Genomic DNA, 20,242 nt, shown 5'->3' with positions numbered 1-20,242 from the left:
CCACATATCAGGAAAAGATGCTGCAATGCTATAGTGGGATGGAAAGTACCACAATAACAGCAGAGTGGCAAAGTCTTCGGCTACAGCAAATGAGAATGAGCCCAAATGCAGCAACGAAGGAAAAGAGCCACTTACCTTTGGAAGGCCTCAGGTATACAGAGATCTCCAGCAAAGAGATACCCTCATTGCCAACCCTTAAATGAAGGCTGGGAAGGGGTGGACCCTGGCTCCACCTCTTCCAATCAATCAGGCACATTGCATGCACCTGAGCTCCCCTGGGCTGGCCCTGCCTTCCCACCAGGTGCTCCATCACTGCTTCAGGCCCTGACTCAGCATTCCCACTACAGATGCAAACTTGCACTGTATCAGTAAACTTGCAGCAGGTGCCCAAAAATGTCCTCCCATTCAGAAGATCACCAAATGCTGCTACAAGGGCTGCTGCAGCACTGAGCCATGCCCTGACCTCGCTGCTGGACACAGCATGGCACAGCCTGCCATGGGGACAGCCCCAAAGGGAGCCCTGAGCTGAGGGCAAAGAAAGAAGTGTGGTAATGCAGGTACAAGTGCAACATTACACTTGAGAAGACATATTTGAGCATCCCAACGTAGATACTTTAAAAACTGAGACCATGAAGAAAGAAACGGGGTTGGCTGATACCTCTTGTTCCTCTAAGCCAACAGCACATCTGCTCCAGAGCAATCCCACCGCCTGCACCTCTGATCTCAGGTAACCTAACAGAGGAAGTCTCGACCATCTCAAGGCTTTCCACTTAGTGAAGAAACAAATCCAAAACTGCAATGCTAACCCCAAAGTAAACACCACAGCAGCTCTGCAGTCTGAACAGCACAGTGTACTTTTTCCAAGCCCGTGTGCTGTGCAGTCACTGTCTCTCCTGCAGTCTGTTTTGCCCCCACAGCTCATTCTGGTCACTCCCTTGGAGCAGAGCACACCACGATGCTGAACAGGATGAAAGGCTTAGGAAAGAGCCCTGCTGGCTTTGGTTTCAACTGCGCACAGAATGTGAAGGCAACACTCGTGGCCATAAGGAACCATTCACCGTCTCTCAAAGTGAGGCCATTTAGTTGCAGCTTGAGTAAGAAGAAGCTGAGACGTATTACAGTCTGCTTTGTTTACATTGGCAGTGCTGCTGTAAAGCCACGTGTTTCAGTACCAGAGATGGAGCCTGATGCTTCCTTGACCATTCACCTTCTTATCACCACCCCACGAGGAGCCATACGGGTACCTCAGTCTGAGACACAGCGCTGCAGAACTGTCAGAACTCCATTCCCAGCTCCCGAGCGGACAGCCTGACTCAGTTCAGCTATATAACAAAGCCACGCTACGGGACTGCAAAATGTTTGTAGATAAAATGAACAGGAAATGATACTGTAAACTACACAATAAAAAAATATCACGTTTATGTATCCAAACACTATAAGGCAATGATTTCTTCCCCGCTATGTTGCTATAAAAGCATTGCTGCAGTGTATGAGTCAATTGTGCAAACCTGCAGCTAACACACAGTTCAGCGAGCACCAAAAGCTCTGGATTGGGGATCACCCACGGCTGTATGGCACTGCATGTCCCCCCTCCCAAATTTACCCCTCCTTGCAGCAATTGCATATAACTCACTTTTCAAAGCTTAATCGTGTTACAGGAAGAAAATCAGAGTGTGTTGGAAACCCCAAACCTTCCCTTGGATGTGCAAGAGTAAATTTCTGAGAGCTGGCAGACATGTCGCAGACAAAGCACAGCAATTTTACAGCTCAACAGCATGGAGTGAATGAGGCGTGGGGAGGAGGATGGCGGAAGGGGAGAGAAAAAATCACATGGCAAATACCTTTGAAATGCAAACATATTACATAACAAATTAAACTCTCGAGTGCACAGCCAACCTACAGCTTCCTCTTCATAACAGCACTTCAGGAGACGTTTGATTAACAGCAAGTGCTAAGCTAGCTCTGTGTCAGCTGTTTGGAAAGCCATGCTCAGTGTACACCAAAAGGCTATTTTAAACATATCGCTCTGAGAGTTTGCATTGAATTAATAAAGCTACAGCAACAGGATTAATCCATAAGCCAAATACCCGATTGCACCGCTCCATAACTACACATTTGCCAAGTAATTCAAAATGATATGAAGTATCTGGGTTATTAGTAAACAGATTTTTAAGGAGTCTGTATGTGTGGCAGCTTTGCTGTTACTCAGAGAACACTGAGAGAGCACACAGGAGAGCTCTTTGCATCCTGTGACATCTAGGCAAGCTGATCTGCGCTTTCAGTAATTATTTCCAGGAATAGCAGAGAAGTCATAACTCCATTCTGCCTTCGTTCAGAGAACGGCAGTATCACTCTGTAACACTTCCATTTTAACATCGCAGTGCCAGAGCCTTTTTTCTCATGGATGTGGGCATGGCGGAGGGCTGTGCTCAGGGCTGGGCTCTGCCACGTGTCCCTGGGCAAGTCGGAATGGAGTGTCTGTGAGGACTGCCAGTGCAAACTCAGTCAGCAGCCACTGCCTGCTAGCTGGGCACCATGCAAGGCTGATGCCTTTACTGTCAGCCCAGGACAGTGATACTGATCAAACAGAAGCAAGTAAACATGGCAACAGAGCTCTCCTTATTTCAGTAGCTTCTTTTGGCCAAGAAGTTTCATCTGTCCACACAAAATGTCAACTCGTTTTCAGCTACTTCTGTTCTACACTACTAGAAAACCACTGACTTCAGGTAAATTACTGTCCAGTCACTAGAATAATTGATTTTGGCTAGCAGACTTTATTAGCTGCTCAGCTTCCCTTTCAAGTCAATAAGCATTTGCTGATCGTACCACGATGAGGTTACTGTCTCAGCACCCGTACAGGTTGCACACCTCCAAAGATGACTCCAACTCCCAAAAAGAAATAGTCCACATATTCAGCATGTTTCACTTGTTGCGGAAAACTGAATGTAGAGCTTAAATAGAGTCTGGCATAAGGAAACATCAGCTGGCACTACCCTGAAATACACATTCACACAATCCACTGCCAGAACCCGGGCTGGCTGAACGCGTCACTCACAGCGCTCCCAGACACTCAGCTGTGAGTGCCATTATCTTCCCAGGGAAAGGGAACCAGATGGCAAGAGATCCTGGCATTTTTCCATGTTATGGGAAGTGTTTCTTCAACTCGTGCGTACGCCACCCAGCCACACTGCTTTGGAAACAGCCCTGCACATCTTTCTGCAGATCCTTCCACAAACAGACCAAAAAAGAAAAGAAAAGCATCACACTATTAGAGGCGAAGGCCTCTGAAGTAAAATAGTTAAAAAAAAAAAAAAAAGATAATTAGAAATTCTACAGTTTATTATTTTGACTGAGCAGGTATGGGGCGCTTTACCTGAACAGAAAGTTGCTGTCTTACTGCAATGTTTTGCCTTAGGGCAGCTTTCAGAGAGCTGCAGATCTTTCAGGAATAATAAATTTCAGCATGCTGACTGTACACACCTCTCGGATCAAAAGTAAGAAGTAAAAAGGGCATGGAGAGAAGAAGAAAAGATGGAACAGGCCAAATGCCCGAGCCATGGGCACTGAAGTGGGCACTGAGAATTTACAGACTGCAAACTCTGGCGGGTTTGGGAAGGTAGAGACTGGAAAGCTGTGTGTGTGGGGTTGGCACAGCCTAAAGGACAGAGATGTGACCATTGCTAAGAGTCGGAATTATTCAGGCCACAGCGCTACAGAACAGGGCCCTCCCGTGGCCAGACGAATTACATTCATAGAAGGAGCAAATAACAGACCCAGGGTGAGCCAATCTTCCATTGATATCAACGGAAAGATTTCTTTTGAGCGTTAAAGGAGTCAGGGTGGATTGTGCTCAAGAAGCATAGTATCTTCAAATGCATTACTGATTTTCGGTGGCAGTAAATACATCCCGACGCATTAAAGCAAAGCACACTCCGGCAGTGCCTCCTTAGGCTACGCAGCCTCCCCTGAAGCCTGCTAGATGCCACCACCGACAAGTGATGCTCATCTACTGCCATCTCTGTTGAGATTACCGGTCTCACACTTTCCTTTGTTTCATTTAAATGCTCTCCACCCAATACGCTCCAATTCACCCCAGGTCTATGGGACCACCACCCGAATCCTCCTTTGCATCATGCCGAACCTGCTTGCCTCTCACAACCTCCTACATTTATTTCTCAGACCGAAATGGATTGTTACAATCCGAGCTGTTCTGTGTCAGCCTGTAGGACTGACCTTCCTTCCTGCGCTGCGAAGCCAGCGATCTGCCTCCCAGTTAACACAGCAAAGGAGCAATTCTCATGCAACTCACCTGGCAACAAGGGTTTGGAGACAGTTCTAGTAGTTTATGTAAAAGCATACAACTTACTCAGAGACAAACAAACCCACAGATCACGGCTCTCTGCTATTATTCACTCCCCATCCCCTTATTATTTCGGTGAATAAAACAAGAAACTACGGCTCCTCACTCAGCAGCCGTTTAACGGACCTGTGGCTCCGTGCAAGCAACAAACCGTGGTGCTCCTCACCCCGCTCAGCAGCCGCGTTCCACCGCCAGCAGAACGCCCGAACCGAGCGCTGCGCTCCCAACCGCCCCGAACCGCACAGCGCTGCCGGGCCGAGCGGGGAAGCAGCAGCCGCTCAGCGCGATGTCCCGCGAGGTCTTTTAGGGAAAGCGTTTACAACCTTTTATTGCAAACCGAGAACTGTTTCGAACCCGAGGCGTGTCGGCACCCCGCCGTGACGGGTCCGGTCCCGCTCCGCGATGCGCGGATGCACAGCGGTGCCGCGGACGGAGCGGCTTTACCGAAACCCGCGGAGCCCGGGCGGGAAAGCCCGAGCTGCGTTCGGGATACAACGGGTCCGGACGAGGGCTGGGGGGCTCGGAGGGACGGGGGGGCTCCGGGACCCATGGGAGGGGGCCCTGCCCTGCGGGGAGGCGGCTCCGGGACCCGCTGAGGGGCTGAGCGGCTCCGGGCGGCCCCGAGCAGCGGGCTGGGGCTCCCTGGGGGTCGGGGAGGGCTGAGCCGCCCCGGGCCGCGCTGAGGGGCGGTGGCGAACGGCCGCCGTGCGCGTGGCCCCACTCACCTCATCCCCTTGGCCGAACTGCAGTCCCAGGGCGACGAAGTGCTCCACGCGGATGAAGCCGTCCGCATCCTCGTCGCAGACGTCGAAAACCTCCTTGAGCTTCCGCAGGAACCGCAGCAGGCCGGCCGGCTCCATCGCGGCCGTTAGCTGGAGGCCGGCGGCACGGCCGCAGCAGCCATCATCGCCCGCGCCTTCAGCGGGCGCGTGACATCAGCTCCGAGGAGCGGGGCGGGAGGGGACGGAGAGCGCAGGAGAAGAGAGGGAGGGAAGGAGGAGAGCCGGGGAGGAACGAGAGCCCCGGGCGGAGGGAGGGAGAGAGGGAAGGGAGAACAATAGGGCAGAGCCCGGGGATGGAGAGGGAGGGGCGGCGAGGGGCGGCCGGCCGCCAGGGGGCGCTGCGGGACGAGCGGCGGGACGGCAGGTGCGCGCCGGGCGCGAGCGGCGGCTGAGGGAGCGCGCGCCGGGCGGGAGCGGGACTGCGGGTCACCAGAGAGCGGGGAGCCCGGCGGGAAGACAGCGCTCAGCGAATAGCACAGGGTACGGGTGTCGTGTGCAGCACTTCGATACAATCAGCTCCCCTTCCATCAATGTCACTTCCACTTATTTAGTAAATCAGTGTCAGAAAGAGCATTTAAGGATTGCGTTGCCCAGGGCTGATGACATGGCTCGCGCACACAGCGCCAGCCCGAGCCCTGACCGCTCCACAGCGCACAGCACATCACTCTCCTCAACAGCACATCACCCTCCACTGCACCTTGAGTCAAATCCGGCTTCCCGGCCTCAGCTGCAGCTCTGATGAGGCAGGTAACAGATGCATTGCGATCCTCTGGTCTTCAGTTATTCTTTTTTAATTTAATCACTATTACTCTTCATCGGTTACTTCTTCTATTTAAGTGCCACAAACAACAGGCAGCAAAAACGAGCTTATTTCTACTCCTATTCTGCCTGAAAGCTCACCGCCGTTGCTCAGGAGGTAAGGAAGTTTTCTCCCTCTGTTTGCAGCTGTAGCGCCATTGCAGCGGGGGACGTACATAAGGATGATAACGCACTCCGTTAATCTTTTGTAGGGGTTCACGTCAACCACCCCCGCTGTGGACCCCCGGCACCGAACGCCGCTCCCAGCCGTGCCCGGTTCGGACCGACGCTCGCGCGGTATCGGCCGGTCCGCGCGCGCCCCCCAGCGGTCAGAGCCCGCACTGCAGCTTCGGCAGCTGCCGGCACGGCGCGGCCGGGGGGCGCCGCCCAGAGCTGAGAGGAGCGCTTTTAGCGCGGTTGGCACGAAAAATCGTAGCGTGTCCAGCAAGTCACAGGAAAGAACCAGCACGCTGCCTTCTTCGAGGGAGAGGACAGCACCTGTCAACTTCTCACTTGCGGAGCTGCAAGCAGCTGAGAGGGCTTCTGTTTGCCTCCGATTACAACACGCAGCGGCACCTGGCAACCTCCTGAAAGCGCTAAGGGTGCTAGAAAGCACCTGAGCTCCTGCACATACCGACGGTTGTTAAAACAAAGGCTGCTATTTTGCAAATCATCCAGCAGCTGCAATGCCTGAGGGCACACCAGCCTGTGTACTTCCCTAAGCAGACTCACCCACAACACACAGTGCATGGACTGCTCGGTAAGTCGACCCTTACAGCTCTAAATAAAGATTTCTGAAGTTCTGCTTATTTGCCCTGTTTTAGACAGGACTTTACATCTCTAAAGGTGCGTTCCATCTGTGATTTTATTATGGCTGAACAACGAGTGCAATTCCCATACACTGCTGCATTTAGCAACAGGATCTGGGTCAGAATAATACAATTGGAACATGCTACACCATAGTGATGCTAAAGCCAAACAGCGATTACTCGCATCTCAGAACAGACTGCGGGTGTGAGTCCAACCCAGCTGACTGATGAGAGAGAAAGCACAACAATTTCTGTAAGACAATGCAGGCACGGCACTGTTAGTGCTGTGACCACCAATGGACCAAATTGGCTGCTGGGTGAATGGTGTGAGCAGTCTGACCATTCCAACAACAGTCTGTGGGCAGTTTGCTTGTAGAGAAACGGGCCTGAAAAAGACATTTTTAGGAACAGCAAAACAATTAGAAAGGCAGCTTAACCAGGCTGCTTCTAGCAGCTTTTCAAATCACCTTCAAAAAGTGATTGTGGCAGGCATTACCAAATCTACAGACTGCAGATGCAATTATTGCAGCTGCTTCTAACACTGAAATGATTCACAGCATTGAAGAAACCAATACAGCCCTATTTATCCTTGTTTCTACCTAGGAATTTTGGTGTTGATACTGAGGATAAAAATGGGGAGAGAACAGAGATGAGCTCATGGACCTGAATTAGCTTTAGCTGAAGTATAATTTTTGCCTCCTTGCCTTACAGCTGCTTTTAGTGGGCTGGGGAGAGATGGGAGGAATCCAAGTAAGCCTTGGAGCATGTCCTGAAGACTATTGCAACCCAAAGCTGGAAATTCTGAGGTCCCTTACAGGCCTGTTAATATTCCCATCTGGTTTAGAGCACTGACACATCAACATTGTAAATGCTCTAACAATGCTAGCTACTGAACGACATCACCTGATTATCAGACCAATGAAAATTAACAGCCAATACATGGAATTTTTAAGGGTGATTTGCTTCCCTTGGAAGTATTTTGGTGGGCAGTATGTAAAGTGGGATAGGTTGACAAGCACTGCATTAAACCATTCATCTGGCATATCTCCACACCTGCAGATATATCCAACATAGTTTCCTCCTACCTCAATCATCAGCCACAGTAAGAAATAAAGAACATCTCCCCACGCCAAACAGCAATCAGATAAGCTGCTCTTTTCACTACAAAATCTATTATATAGCAACTACAAAAACAAACCAAACCCCCACAAAAAGCAGTGTTCAAAGAAACCTCATGAGGGTGAACCACACTACTCATATTATTACGATTCCTTTGTCACTGTCCGCCAGTCAGGTAAATTGTTATTTCTTTCCAGAATCTCTTCTGGAAAAACATGAGCATACCTCAGAGTTCAGAAGTGACACACAGAAATCACACTGCCATACAGCAGAATGTTTACAGGATAACAGACATAACGTGACAATGAAGTGCTCCAAGATTCCCATCTTGGTACGCAGATGTTCTTTTGCTGCAGCTTTGAATCATGAGATAAGCAGATGTTGCAACATTTCAAAACATTCATCTTCTCAAAGAGACAGCTCAGCACATATCTGCATGCTCAGCCCCTTAAGCCTCACACTTCAGACAAGTCAATGAGCATTATGTACCAAGTTCCCTTTAAGGAGAAGCTTAAGTTATTCACTCTTCCTCCAGCAAAACTCTCATGCCAGATCAGTTACAGATACTGCCCCTGTACAGTCGTGGTCACAAATGAGACATCTCTTGCCTCCTGCATTCACTTGTTCACAACAGTCTCAACCTCTTGCACAAAAGAGATACATATTTATATATATATAAAACAGCTAAAAGCCAGACCAAAGGTGTATCTTTCCAGTATCCTCTGGGTGCTAGCAATCGCAGGTCACAGAACACACTGGTTAAGGTTAAGGCACAGTGTATGCTGTGACATCGGTTACAGAGCCTCTGGCAAAGTAGATGGAACTAACCTTCCCTGATATTAAAGGACGGCTGCTTATTTGTTGCTTGCACTTAGATGGCCACATTTTAGAGCCTGTCTCCAGCAGCCAATATGTTTATGGTTTTAGGGGTTATGCCAAACAACAGATCACAAGTTTTCTTGAAACCACCTCCCACCTCTTTGACAGTGGAAAAACCTACAGAAACTACAAAAGTTGGGGCAAAAGACATATCTCAGGGTACTTGGACAGCTGAAGCTTGAGGCAATATGAATGAAAGTCCTACTAGATAGAAAAACATAATAGCAGTAAGTGCTGCATTCTGGAGATAACACTTTCTCAGTTCTTTCCCACTACCAAGCCCTGTAGTGCTGGCTGTTTAGGCACAACACTAAGTACTGCACATAGCACGATTCAGGACTACAGACCAACTCAAACATGCTTGCTTGGAGTTAATTTGAAGTATTCCACAAATGGTGATGTGTAGATTTACGCACCTCTAGAACTATCCTCTTATTCCTGTCCATCTAATATTCACCCAGAAAGTAATATTCACCCAGAAAGAGAACAAACAATTGCTGTTTTGATGCTGCTTAACAATTTCAGGTGGCTCTTCATGCTCTTATGGAACACATCCTGTGGAAGGGAGGGAGAGGCTGCAGACCCAGCACATGTTCTCACTGTGCCACACAGCTATGTATGCTTCCCTCTCAAGTATGACTACATCTGTTCCCACTTGCAGAGGCTTTACACGGAAAAGCCAAAACAGAAGAGATTTTTCAAGCAGCAAAGTCAGTACAATGCTTGAGAGAAATTACATTAGACTGCTTGTATTTATTAAGATATGTGTTTGAAAAGTCTGGATTTGCATTGCTGAAGTTCTCATGAACACAGTTCAAGCAGAGAACAAGAAGGAAAGCAATTAGTAGGTGCCAATACTCCATCTGCTGGGAGACTGCATGTGTGTTTACATATCATTATGCCTCAGTCTTCGCTCAGCCAGTGCTATCAGACATTTCACGATAGTTTCAGTTGCAGGAGGAATTGGCCGGTTGCTATTTATTTGGTATTCTGACAGCTGGAACAAGCTGTGATGCTTCCTATCAGACACTGATAAAGAACAGTCACCTTATACTCCATAGCAGAAGTCAAATGATGCCTGATCAAGTCTTCTTTTTGACAGCATTCTGTATCATAAGTGTTGCTTCCAAAATCAGGAAGTCTCTATGAGACTTAAGAGATCTAGAAAAAGTAGTAAAAATATTGGTTCTTTGTAAATCCTTGTTTTAGGTACTGCTAGTAACTTCCAGAATTATGCTACTATTGTTTCAATAACATTCTGCTTTCCACTCTCCAGCCTATGCTGAGAAGCTTGTAGGAGGCTTCAGTCCATTACGATTCTCTTCTGCACAAGAAGAGGGTATTGCAGGGCTCCTCCTTCGGCATAGAGGAAAGCAGGAATTGCTGCTGGATGCGCTGCAGATGTTAAGGCTAAAGACAAAATTTGGGTCATTAAAAACTGAATGAAATGGAGAAATGGGCAGATGAAAGAGATTAAGTCCTCTCCTGGAGGGAGGCTGTGGAGAAAGCCTGAGGAATTGTGGATCCTAATTCAGGCACCTCATCTCACTGAGATGGACTGTAGACCCTCTTGTGTGGGTCTGGTATTCTGGCATCTTCAAATCCACAGCTTCTAATCCAGCCAGGTAACTCAAGGACAAATGTCCAAGGACATGGAAAGGAAGTATTCCAAAAATCTCCAAGAGCAAACCTGATTTGTGAAAGGAACAAGCAGCTAATCTACCAGGACAAAAGTCAGTCTTAGTCTTGCTGTTCAAACAAACAAGAAAACAAAATGGGGAGGACAGCTCTTTTTTTTTTTTTAAAAAAAAAAGCACAAAATCCTTCCAAGACAAAGGCTTACAGCTAGTTGTTTATGACACAGGAATTATCTTGGAAGAGTCATTATGAAGAGTATTAAGGCAGCAAATCACATCTTAGAAATTCAAAAGCAAGAGCTTATTCAAGGAGAAGTATGCCTTTTCATAAATGCTTTCACCCATCATCAGGAAGATCAGAGAGGCTGTGTCCAAATACCAGTTGTTCCTCCTGCAGCTTATTTGTTCTTGAACTCACATTCCACAAGAACACTGGCACTCAGCTGGAGGCCATACCAGCTGGCCTCCCTTCCCCCTAGTGCTTCTGTTGGGTCACCATCCTGACCATTTTCAGGGCCATCTCTCCTTGATCAGATGGTACCTAGCATGAAGATGAGAGCACACAGTGAGCAACTGCTGTAGAGAAGACAACAGCAAGAACATATACATGCTCAGTTTTCTTGGTAATGATGCACCCTACCCCAATAGCTATATTGTTTACCATGTGCCCAGCCTTAAGAATCCAGAAGAAAGCAAAGTTCTCATAGGCCTTGTGGAAAGCAGCTGTATCAGTGGATTCTGGAGACACATAAAGCGCCTTCCACCTCTGCTGGCTGAACTCCTTCAAGCCAGGCCATTTCAGTTTTCGGATCCATGCCTCCTGGCCTGTTAAAAAAAGAGATTTCTGTGTGCTCAGATTCTAAACACAATGTTGCTACACCGAGAAAAGCTACTAAGGCTACAAATAGTTCAGCACAAATAGAAACACACCAATGGAGAGAAAAGAGGAAAAGCAAATGGTGAGAATTTATGTGAAAAGGGCTTATGGTTGCTTTCCTGTAGTTCAGTGGAAGAAATTCTGCTTCCAGTTTTTAGTTACCAATCTGCTGTCCTGCTCCTTTCCAGCCTAGCTGTGGTCTCAGCATCTGGATTTTTTTCCATAAGCCTTAGTCTCAATGCTTAATATGCAAGTTTGGGTAGACAATAAGTTGAGCATGGATCTCCTACAGACCCTGCAGCCCTACCAGTTCTGACATATTTTACTCCAACACCTTGCACGCCCTGCCACAGAGAAGAATGAGCCCCCCTTTTGGAAATCAGAAGAGGCACTTCTGACATGGACTACCACTTCTTCATTTGTTACAGTCACACAGTGAGAAGAGCTTAGAAAGGCTTTCTGTTTTCATATCCTTACTAGAAAAGGGGGAAGTCAAAACAGTAGAAAGACCAATTCCAGGACTATAAGGGAGAAAGGTTTATCTTAAGCTTACCTCTGAGCTACTGGAATAATTTACACATTAACTGCAGCTCAATTTTAGCTCAAAATATGATAAAACAGAGCATCACTAACAGCTTATCTGATTTGACAGCCTAAATGCTTCCTTGACTTACTGATTGCTACATTGCTCATGAAGGGTACATGAATATCTAAGTGAGCAGAGAGAGCCAAGGAACATAGCCTTTCACAACACAGTGTGTTTGCTTAGTCTGTAACAGCAGATTATGTGCTGCAGTATGAGAAAAAACAAATGACAGAGCAAGGCAGTCTCACAGCACAAGGAATTCCAGCAACACTTGGCCTGGATCCCACATTGCCACTCCATCAAGTCTGCATCTTGCAAGCAGAAAGGCACAAACAAAGCCTTTGAGTGGTCAGAGTGTGCAGGTGCCTACACCTCACTGAGCAGCAGGTGTTACCACTTTCCAATCACACCCTCCCTAATTAAAAAGACAACACCTTTGTTGCATCTTACCTAACAGCATGCTCTGTTGCAGGCTGCTCAGTGATGACCAACCTGTGTTCAATCTGCAGCAGGATATGGCCTTTTCACCCAGGACAGGATTTTCAATGCAGAACAAGAAGAGAGAACAACCTCCATATATTTCAAATCTATTCTCATTCTTCCCTTATGAATGAGCATACATACCTATCCAGAAGAATTTGGTGGACTATTAAATACCTGTTCAGGGGCTTCATTTAAACAAGAACATACCAATACTGTGCTGGCAAGTGGCTATGCTACAACGAAGGTAGAATTCTCTCTCTCACAGGGGCATAAACTGCTCATTAAGAGCTGCTCATTTATGACTGCATTACCAGTTACAAAGGAGATTTGCAGAAGAAAGATCTAGGTACCAATGTTATCAGTGACCGCACATTCTACTCATTACCTGTTCTGCTCCCAGCCCCAGTCAAAAAGCCTCTTACCCATGGTGTCAACAATGAGATCCAGCTGCCCATTATAGACTGTGACGTTGACATTGGCTGCTAAGAGCTGATCAACAATGTCAATGACAGGTCTCATGAAGTCCTCAGCCATGTTCTCAAAGACTTTTGTGGACTGACCTGATGGAACCAGAAAGGAGATAGATTTTAACTGATGAAAGATGTTACCCCCAAGCTGGGGCAGAAGCAACTGGGCAGGGGTCCCAAAATACAGCTCATGACTGTATGAGAGCAATGCTTAGAACAGAGTATCAGTCAGCCATTTAGAGGAACTAAGAGAACCAGAAAGCAGCTACACTCACACCGGAGCTCATATAGCACTGTTGCTTCTGGCTCCTATTACACACATATGGTGAGCTAGTATCAGTCCTTTTAAGTCTTCCTGTCTGTTTGATACCCTCCCCTTCACACTGTGCTGCATGACACCAGCACTCCGGCAGAGAAAGGCTGACAAATTCTCTCAGTAAGACTGCAAGGACATAAATCAGTTGCTGAGACACTGAGGATCTTCTTTGCTCCCTGTACTTTTAGCTGCTTAGTTAAAGACAGATAAAAGCAGTAGATCCAGAACTGTCTATCACTGGCCTGCCCAGTTAAGATTTCATCTGTGAAAATAAGTTCTCTTCTTAGGATGTAGGATAATGAAAATTTAATGTGGCTGCTTACTACAATAAAGTATCTCCCTTCAGACTGCAATACAGTGGAAAGCATAATACACTCATTAGATCCACACTAGCAGACAGGAAAGTACCTCCCCATTTTACACAGTCAGGAATAACTTTTAGTTTCTTTCTGATAGGTCCATTCATCAATTCATTTAGGTTGTTCTTATGCATAATTTTCACGTGACGTTGGTAAAGTCTAACTGAAAGAGACAAAACACTTAGATTAGTTGCACATTTAAGACAACCATCCTGTATAAATAATGTTCAGTGCTACAGTCACAGCTAAACTCTCTTCTAGTGAAAATACAAACTGTCCTCTGTGGTGGTGCAGACTCTTACTATAAATCCCTGATGCCAACCCTCCATTTAAGTTAAGGCATAATATGGGGAAGAGTCCAACCATCCATTTTCACTTCTGGTTCTCACAGTGCTTCTCTAGGAGAAGCTTCTGCTTTAGCCACTTGGAACAGATATATCTCAAAACAATTGTTTTTGAGCTGTAGTGTTTTACTTCTGGGAGTCAATTGTGCTATTCCCTCCCCCACTGAAGGCGATAAAGAGACAAAGTGCTTGAAAGAAACTAAGCACTTGTTTAGATGCACAAGCACCATGGAACTAGATTCAGATTATTTATATAGATGGGACATTTTTGTGTCCTAGCTTGAAGACAAGCAAAAGAAATGAGGAAGTAACTTAGAGGTCATAAAACTACGTCATTGACACTAACTACTTCCTTGGAGTAATTGTGCAGAATGTATAGGTGGAGGTGTAATCTATAGAGGGGTTGCTCCACATTCCTATTTATCCCTATTTATACAAGAGCAATCAAGTTCTTCTCAAGAGACTATCAATATCCTTTGGATCGAAGGGTCCATTTTAAGGATGTGCTGAACCAAGGCTGCTTCTATGATTAGAGCTGATAGTATGTGAATGCAGAAACTCAGAAGTTCAACTACTTAAATATAACTTACCAAGATGAAAATTTTCTTGTTCATCTGCTTTCATTTCTGGAACTTCCTTAGTCATGATGTTATAAAAGTTCACATTGTCTGTGTTCTGAAAAGACAAGATGTTTAGCACTGTTCCTCATAGCTGAAAGTTTTTGTAACAGACTCCCTTCTGAAAAAGAGAGGTTAGGAAATCCTAAAAAAAGAAAAAAGGGCTCCGTGACCTATCACTTTTCTTACAGATCAGGAAGGTATTCATAGAGAAACTTGGGTTCTACAGTTTATAAAGAGCTTTCTCAAGACCATGTGGTTTGTACTCTTTGAGAAGGGCATGAAGCTACAGGAAGCCTGCAAGTGTGACTGCAGATTGTTATTATTCATGACAAAGACAGCTGCAATGCCTGGTGATGCTTTCAAATGCAGTTCTGCTAGATCCAGTCTAGCCCAACACTGCCTCTTGCTCAACATCCTCCCAGTCTAGAACCCTTGAACACCCCAAAGGCCTCCTCTCAAAACAGCAGGACAGACAGCTGTCACACCTCTTCTGGAATTGATGACATCTGGAAAAGTCCTAGAATCATCGAATGACAGCTCTAATGCAGACAGCACACTCCATCTGTAGGACAAGTGCAGTTAATGTTGTCAGCAGAGAAGTTACTCAAGATTTGCAGAGCTAGCTCTCCTTTATATAAGTGATGAGTCTTAGAAGTTGAGAGGCACTGGTCAGGAATCAGCACACAAGAGTCACACTACAGAAAGAAGTACCTGCACCCTTATGTTGATATCTCAGCTGGAATGGAAAAACAAGCAGGCTTGAAGAGAAAGGCAAAATGGGAACCACAAGTTCCTGCTGAAGATTAAGAAGTGACACCAACTATGTGTAAGGTTACCAGAGAGGAAAAAAAAAAAGCAGCTCTAGATGAGTCTTTCAGTTTGAGGAAGTCAGAATTTTACTTGTACTAAACCACACTAAGGCTCACATGGGTTGCCCTTTCCACTGCCTCTTGCAATCACAGTGGTGCACAGCAAACAGCTCTTTTACATCAGCACTGTCATAAAGCACATACTGGTGAAAATGACTGGGCAGGAGGTTGAAGGATGCACACCAGCCCAGGGCTCACTGAAAGAGAAACCTGAAGCTCTGTGCTCCCCCAGACACTGACTTCTTATTAATGCTGCTCAAAGATCTCACCTCTTCAATGATACCTTCAGCCTTACTCCAGAGCTCAGTGGCCAGTCCATATTCATTTTTATTTATTGCATCCATTATTTCTTTAGCAACAGCAGTCACCTCTGCTAGACCATGATCATCAAGGAGAGACTGAAAGACAAACATAGATGAGGACAGCTTGAATGTGAAACTATAATTAATTTCTCAGTAACAGGCTTCATACATTAGAGATTTCACACCAAGTGTTAATGTCAAAAAAAAAAATCAACCTCCATTTACACCGTATAGCAGTACAAGTTCTCAGGAGAAGGTCAAGAGTTCAAGAAGGTACTCACAGTGCTATAAAGGTAGGGTCCCCAAGACAGCACAGAATCTAAAAATAATAATAAAATGAAAACCAACAACAGAATAGATTCCAAACATTAAGTTTTTGCTATGATTTCATTTTTAATTTACTGTAGCAAAAATGGTTGTGACAAAAAGAAAAGTACAAGAATTGTTCAGTGAAGAGGTACAGCCAGCTCATTTTGCTAGAAGCTTACACAGCACAGAGTTGGTTCTCAGGATTCATAAAGAACCTATAAAACTACTTCAACGCCATAAACGTCCTAAACATCAGTCACTGAAATTTATTTAAAGAAACATACGTTCTTGCTGAAGTGTTCTCACCCCAGCACTGTAACACATTGATATAGTATGGGGAGAGAACTGACAAAGGAACAGGCGCAGCCTGAACTGATCTATTTGCAAATATTACAGAGAAAAAAAATTAGTTTTTTGTCCTTCACCAGACAGACCTGGTCTTTTCCAGGTCAGCAAGGACATCAGGTCCCCAGCACAAGGACTCCTTGTGAAAACAGTGAGAAAACTTCAGTCACAACCTTGTGAACTGTTTGGTGGCATCACTTTAAATGCCAGTCGCCAGAGTGGCTGTAGAGATTTGCACATACTTTTCACTACTACTCCACTTCGAATGCAGCTGAGCTCCTCACTGACTTGTTTCTCAGATTGCTCAAGATTCAGATACTTTCTGAAGGCAGACACTTCAACCACCACTTGACATATTGAAGCATTTTCAGTGATTTGACATAGCAGACTCACTATAGATGGCATTTGCTTAAGGCAAGGCTGACATTTTTGACTGTAGGTATCCATTAAATAATATAAAAAGTAAAACCAATGACAGTCTGAGAATTTTAAACATACCCAGTGGAGAAATCCATGAGTCTCCAAGAGCAACCCCAGCAAAGTTGCACTTTATGCTTCCTTTTTGTACAGCCTTGGTGATAAGAAAAACAAAAACAAGCCTGCTTTTAGTTAGCTAGTTGGTACCTTAGAACCAGTATTCTCTAAGCAGAAAAAACCCCAAACGACACAAAACCAATCAGTTATTGCTCTGACTCAGGCAGCAGAGACAGCATGCTCCAGGAAACACAAGTACTTGTAGAACATCACCTTTTAAAGTGAACTACATCCTCAAACTACTTACATTATGCAGCTCTAAAGCAATGCCAGCAGCCATTTTACCTCCGTAAGATTCAGAAAATATGTAGAATGGGATGCTCTGGTGAGAGAAACCACACAATGAGCCTGTTAGATGGAGAACAGAGCACACCCCCAGCCATCTCCACACCCCACAGGACCCAGGATTAGACTCTCCACCTTTCACTACCAAACTCTGGGGACTTTTGATTCTAAGTTGCTGTAACATCCCGGTGTTCTTAATTTTAATTACTAAGGCAAGTTCTGAAGTGGGCCATTCAGTATTTTGGAACTAGGAACAGCCAAGACCCTATGTGCTTCTCAGATCACAACAGAAGTAACACACCCTTTTGGTTACCTAACTGGTGTCAAAACCAGCAATTCATGATACCACTTCTGAACTGCAGAAAATATGAGATAGTGGTTATACTCGCAGCACTTCCCCTGCATGCTACCAGGCAGCAAACTGTTCTCACCTAGAAGGCTGCTCACCAATTCCTTTTGAGATCTGTTCAATTGCAAAGAAAAATAGGATTCTAACCAATAACTCAAGTCACCTACCTGAAATTCTGTTCTGTGTGTGAAGAATTCTTTAAGAAAAACCATCATGTCAGAGACCACTGTGGTTAGGTTTTTGGCAAACAAGCTGCAGTCATCTACGTAACTGAATCCAGTGCCCACAGGATTGTCCACAAATAAGATACTGGCTGCCTGCAACTGCACAAGCAGAAAGGTTTCTATGAAACATTAGTTGAGCTAACAGTACTAGCAGAGCACCAGTGCAAACTTCAGTTTTGATGACACAAAGATCTAACAGCCACTGCACCCCCAACCCTGAAAGAAGCTGCAGAAAAATTGAGTGTAAGTCCAACACAGAGAATGGTACAGGAGGCCCTTCTGTCTGCCAGAATGCAGCAAAAGCTATCAGATGGTGCTAAACTGTATAGTTACAAGTGTACAAATAAAAATCAAGAGATCCACATAGAGACAGCAAGGATGGCTCAAAGCAGTAAGGCTTATTTAAAGAAAAGATACACACTGTAAGGTGTTTCCATTTGCCCAGTGTACAACAGGAAAGGCACCCAGAACTCCCAGCCATCCAATGGCAGCTCACCCCTGTGACCCAGGGACCTCCCAAGTAGTTAAGACTACTGGTTGCTCACAGCTCAGTGAATAAATCTCTACCTCTGCAGGCAGCTGTAATTACAGCTGGTTTCCCTTGAAGGTCATACGAGGCTTATAATTACCAGCCACTACTTACATGTTACCAGCCACCTAGAAAAGCCCTCAAGACTATAAGCAACAAAGCTATGATCAGAAGTAACATTTTCCTAGAATTTCCCCACTGACTGTTTCCCCTAACACACACAATTCACATATTCATGGAGGCCTACATATTCAATCAAAACAAATTAACAGGCCTACTCTTCAGTTCTTAACAAGGTTATTTGGCAGTTAAAATAATCAGACTTAGTTCTACTGAATTTTAAATGAAAACTGTTCTGTGTGCATTTTTGCCTAGCAAGCACCTACTGACACAGGCAATAAGTTTTGCAATCAACAATTAGAAGCTGAACTCTCAGCTATACCCAGGTTGTATTTCTTGGTTTCAGTTCCTTGTCTAATGGACCAATCTCTTCAAAGTTCCCAAATCCACAGCCTGAAGATCCCGGACCTCCCTAAGGGGAAAGAGCAAATAACTGATTTAGAAGGCAGCACACCATAGGCATGGGAGACAGGAGCAGAACAAAACAACACAGTAAGCACAACATCATACAGGAAGTCTGAAGTGCCCTTTGCACTCCTCAGTAACTTGCAAAGAGGGCTCTGTTCCTCACTGTCTTTCACTACGTATACATAAGGCTTCTGAACAGAGAAGTAACCACCCACATGTGAAAGCATCTGATGAGCTGTATGCTGGGCGCTGTTTGAGAACTTCTACCCTTATTCTCTTAATCTCAAGTACAAAAACTAACCAAAATACAGAAGTTCGTGAGGCATTAGGTGTTGGTTTTTTTTTTTTTTAACTAGCATGTACAGTACACATATTTTATTCTTTAATAACACAGAAGGGAAAGGACCAAGCAGCCATATCCAATGTTCACTTCTGAAACGTAGCTCTGGAGGTGAATGCAGAGCACACACTGATGACTGTTATCAGTTGTGACTGACCGGGACCAATTACAGTGACAGACAGCCTCTCTCAGTTGCTCCCTTACAGAACTTACCACAGGTCTCTAACAGCTTCACCCACTCTCACAGCACTGCTCAGGCTGCAGGCCTGCTGCCAAAGGCACCGTGGAGCTGCCGAGCTGTGGTACTGCACAGCACAGAGCACTACTGCAGCATCACAGCTAGCAGCAGTGTCTGCTTCTGCAACGTGACTGGGAGATGTTACTGGGAGCTGTGATGGGCCTTCAGCCACCAGCATCCCTCCCCACTGACCTCAGCGCTCTCTTAAGGGCTGGAATGGGACAGCTGGGAGTGCAGCGCTGTGCTCACCTGCAGCCAGAGGATGAGCGGCAGCTCGGTGAAGCCTCCGGCGCGGCTGTCGGCGTAGTACAGCCACCAGAAGATGTGCGCCTTGCTGCGGACCTGCACGTACCCCCACAGCTCCCGGGGGGGCTCCAGAGCCGCACCTATGGGCAGAGGGACCGTCAGTGGGGAAAACACCAGGCATCCCACCGGACCCACCCCAGAACATCGCGTTTCAGTCTTGGGTGTGATAATTAGAAGCGCTTCAATTAAAAAATTACCACAAGAAACCCGCCTGTAGTTATGGCCACACCCACAGCTGAGTTATCGGCAACGAACGAAGACCGGCGGGTAACGAAGCGCGGAGCGTCAGCGCCCGGCACCGCTCCGCCACGGCACGGCACGGCCCGCAACGCCGAGCACGGCCCCCACAGAACCGCGTTGAGGCCGCGGTGCTCCTCAGGGCCCCACACGGCTGCGGAGGACGCGGGGATCGCCCCGCTCAGCCCCGGCGGGGCCGCGAGAAGCGCTGTGCCCACAGACTCCAGGAGGTGCCCGGCACACGGCCCCGAGCCGCCCCCCGCCCATACCTGCTGCCAGCGCCGCGAACAGCGCCAGCCCCACGGCAGCACGCAACGCGCCCATCCCACCCGCAGCTCTCCCGCAGCTCCGGGTCCGCCTCTCCCGCCTGCCCTTTTTGTCCCACACGAGGCGCCGTCCTCCGCCCCTCCT

General features: G+C 46.6%; 3 protein-coding genes across 8 annotated transcripts in view; 1 reads left to right on the top strand and 2 right to left on the bottom strand.

Moving 5' to 3' along the window:
* Nucleotides 1-5,280, bottom strand: part of RAB11FIP4 (RAB11 family interacting protein 4) — a 125,033-nt gene extending 119,753 nt beyond the window's left edge. For 2 of the 4 annotated variants that reach the window (XM_425379.8, XM_025141761.3), the window contains exon 1: nt 5,086-5,280. In XM_425379.8, coding sequence (XP_425379.3) covers nt 5,086-5,220 — 135 coding nt within the window. In that variant the 5' untranslated portion in view covers nt 5,221-5,280. Of the gene's footprint in view, nt 1-4,486; nt 4,762-5,085 lie in introns of those variants that run through there. The other 2 variants (XM_040649766.2, XM_046902169.1) reach the window with 1 other exon arrangement.
* Nucleotides 5,281-5,538: 258 nt separating this feature from the next.
* LOC107052249 lies at nt 5,539-10,547 on the top strand. The gene is made up of 3 exons (XM_040649735.2): nt 5,539-5,889; nt 5,980-6,058; nt 6,153-10,547. The coding sequence occupies exons 1-3, from the start codon at nt 5,742-5,744 to the stop codon at nt 6,529-6,531; spliced, it is 606 nt and encodes a 201-aa protein (XP_040505669.1). The 5' UTR covers nt 5,539-5,741; the 3' UTR covers nt 6,532-10,547.
* On the bottom strand, nt 9,481-20,181 carry SCPEP1 (serine carboxypeptidase 1). 3 transcript variants are annotated; one of them, NM_001012803.2, is made up of 13 exons: nt 20,101-20,181; nt 19,538-19,674; nt 18,625-18,714; nt 17,597-17,752; nt 17,043-17,117; nt 16,760-16,832; nt 15,889-15,926; nt 15,575-15,703; nt 14,407-14,491; nt 13,522-13,635; nt 12,753-12,890; nt 11,025-11,209; nt 9,481-10,925 (listed from the first exon to the last, which is right to left on the bottom strand). In NM_001012803.2, exons 1-13 carry the CDS (start codon nt 20,153-20,155, stop codon nt 10,860-10,862), a joined length of 1,341 nt encoding a protein of 446 aa, NP_001012821.1. In that variant the 5' UTR covers nt 20,156-20,181; the 3' UTR covers nt 9,481-10,859. The 3 variants fall into 3 exon arrangements, with proteins under 3 accessions (NP_001012821.1, XP_015135362.1, XP_046757984.1); XM_015279876.4 differs by having other exon boundaries at nt 11,046-11,209; XM_046902028.1 differs by lacking the exons at nt 18,625-18,714; nt 20,101-20,181 and having other exon boundaries at nt 11,046-11,209; nt 18,757-19,605.
* Nucleotides 20,182-20,242: the final 61 nt, after the last annotated feature.

The sequence above is a fragment of the Gallus gallus genome, chromosome 18 (assembly GCF_016699485.2).
Source record: "Gallus gallus isolate bGalGal1 chromosome 18, bGalGal1.mat.broiler.GRCg7b, whole genome shotgun sequence".
NCBI lineage: Eukaryota > Metazoa > Chordata > Aves > Galliformes > Phasianidae > Gallus > Gallus gallus.
This window is presented reverse-complemented; position numbering and strand designations above follow the sequence as displayed.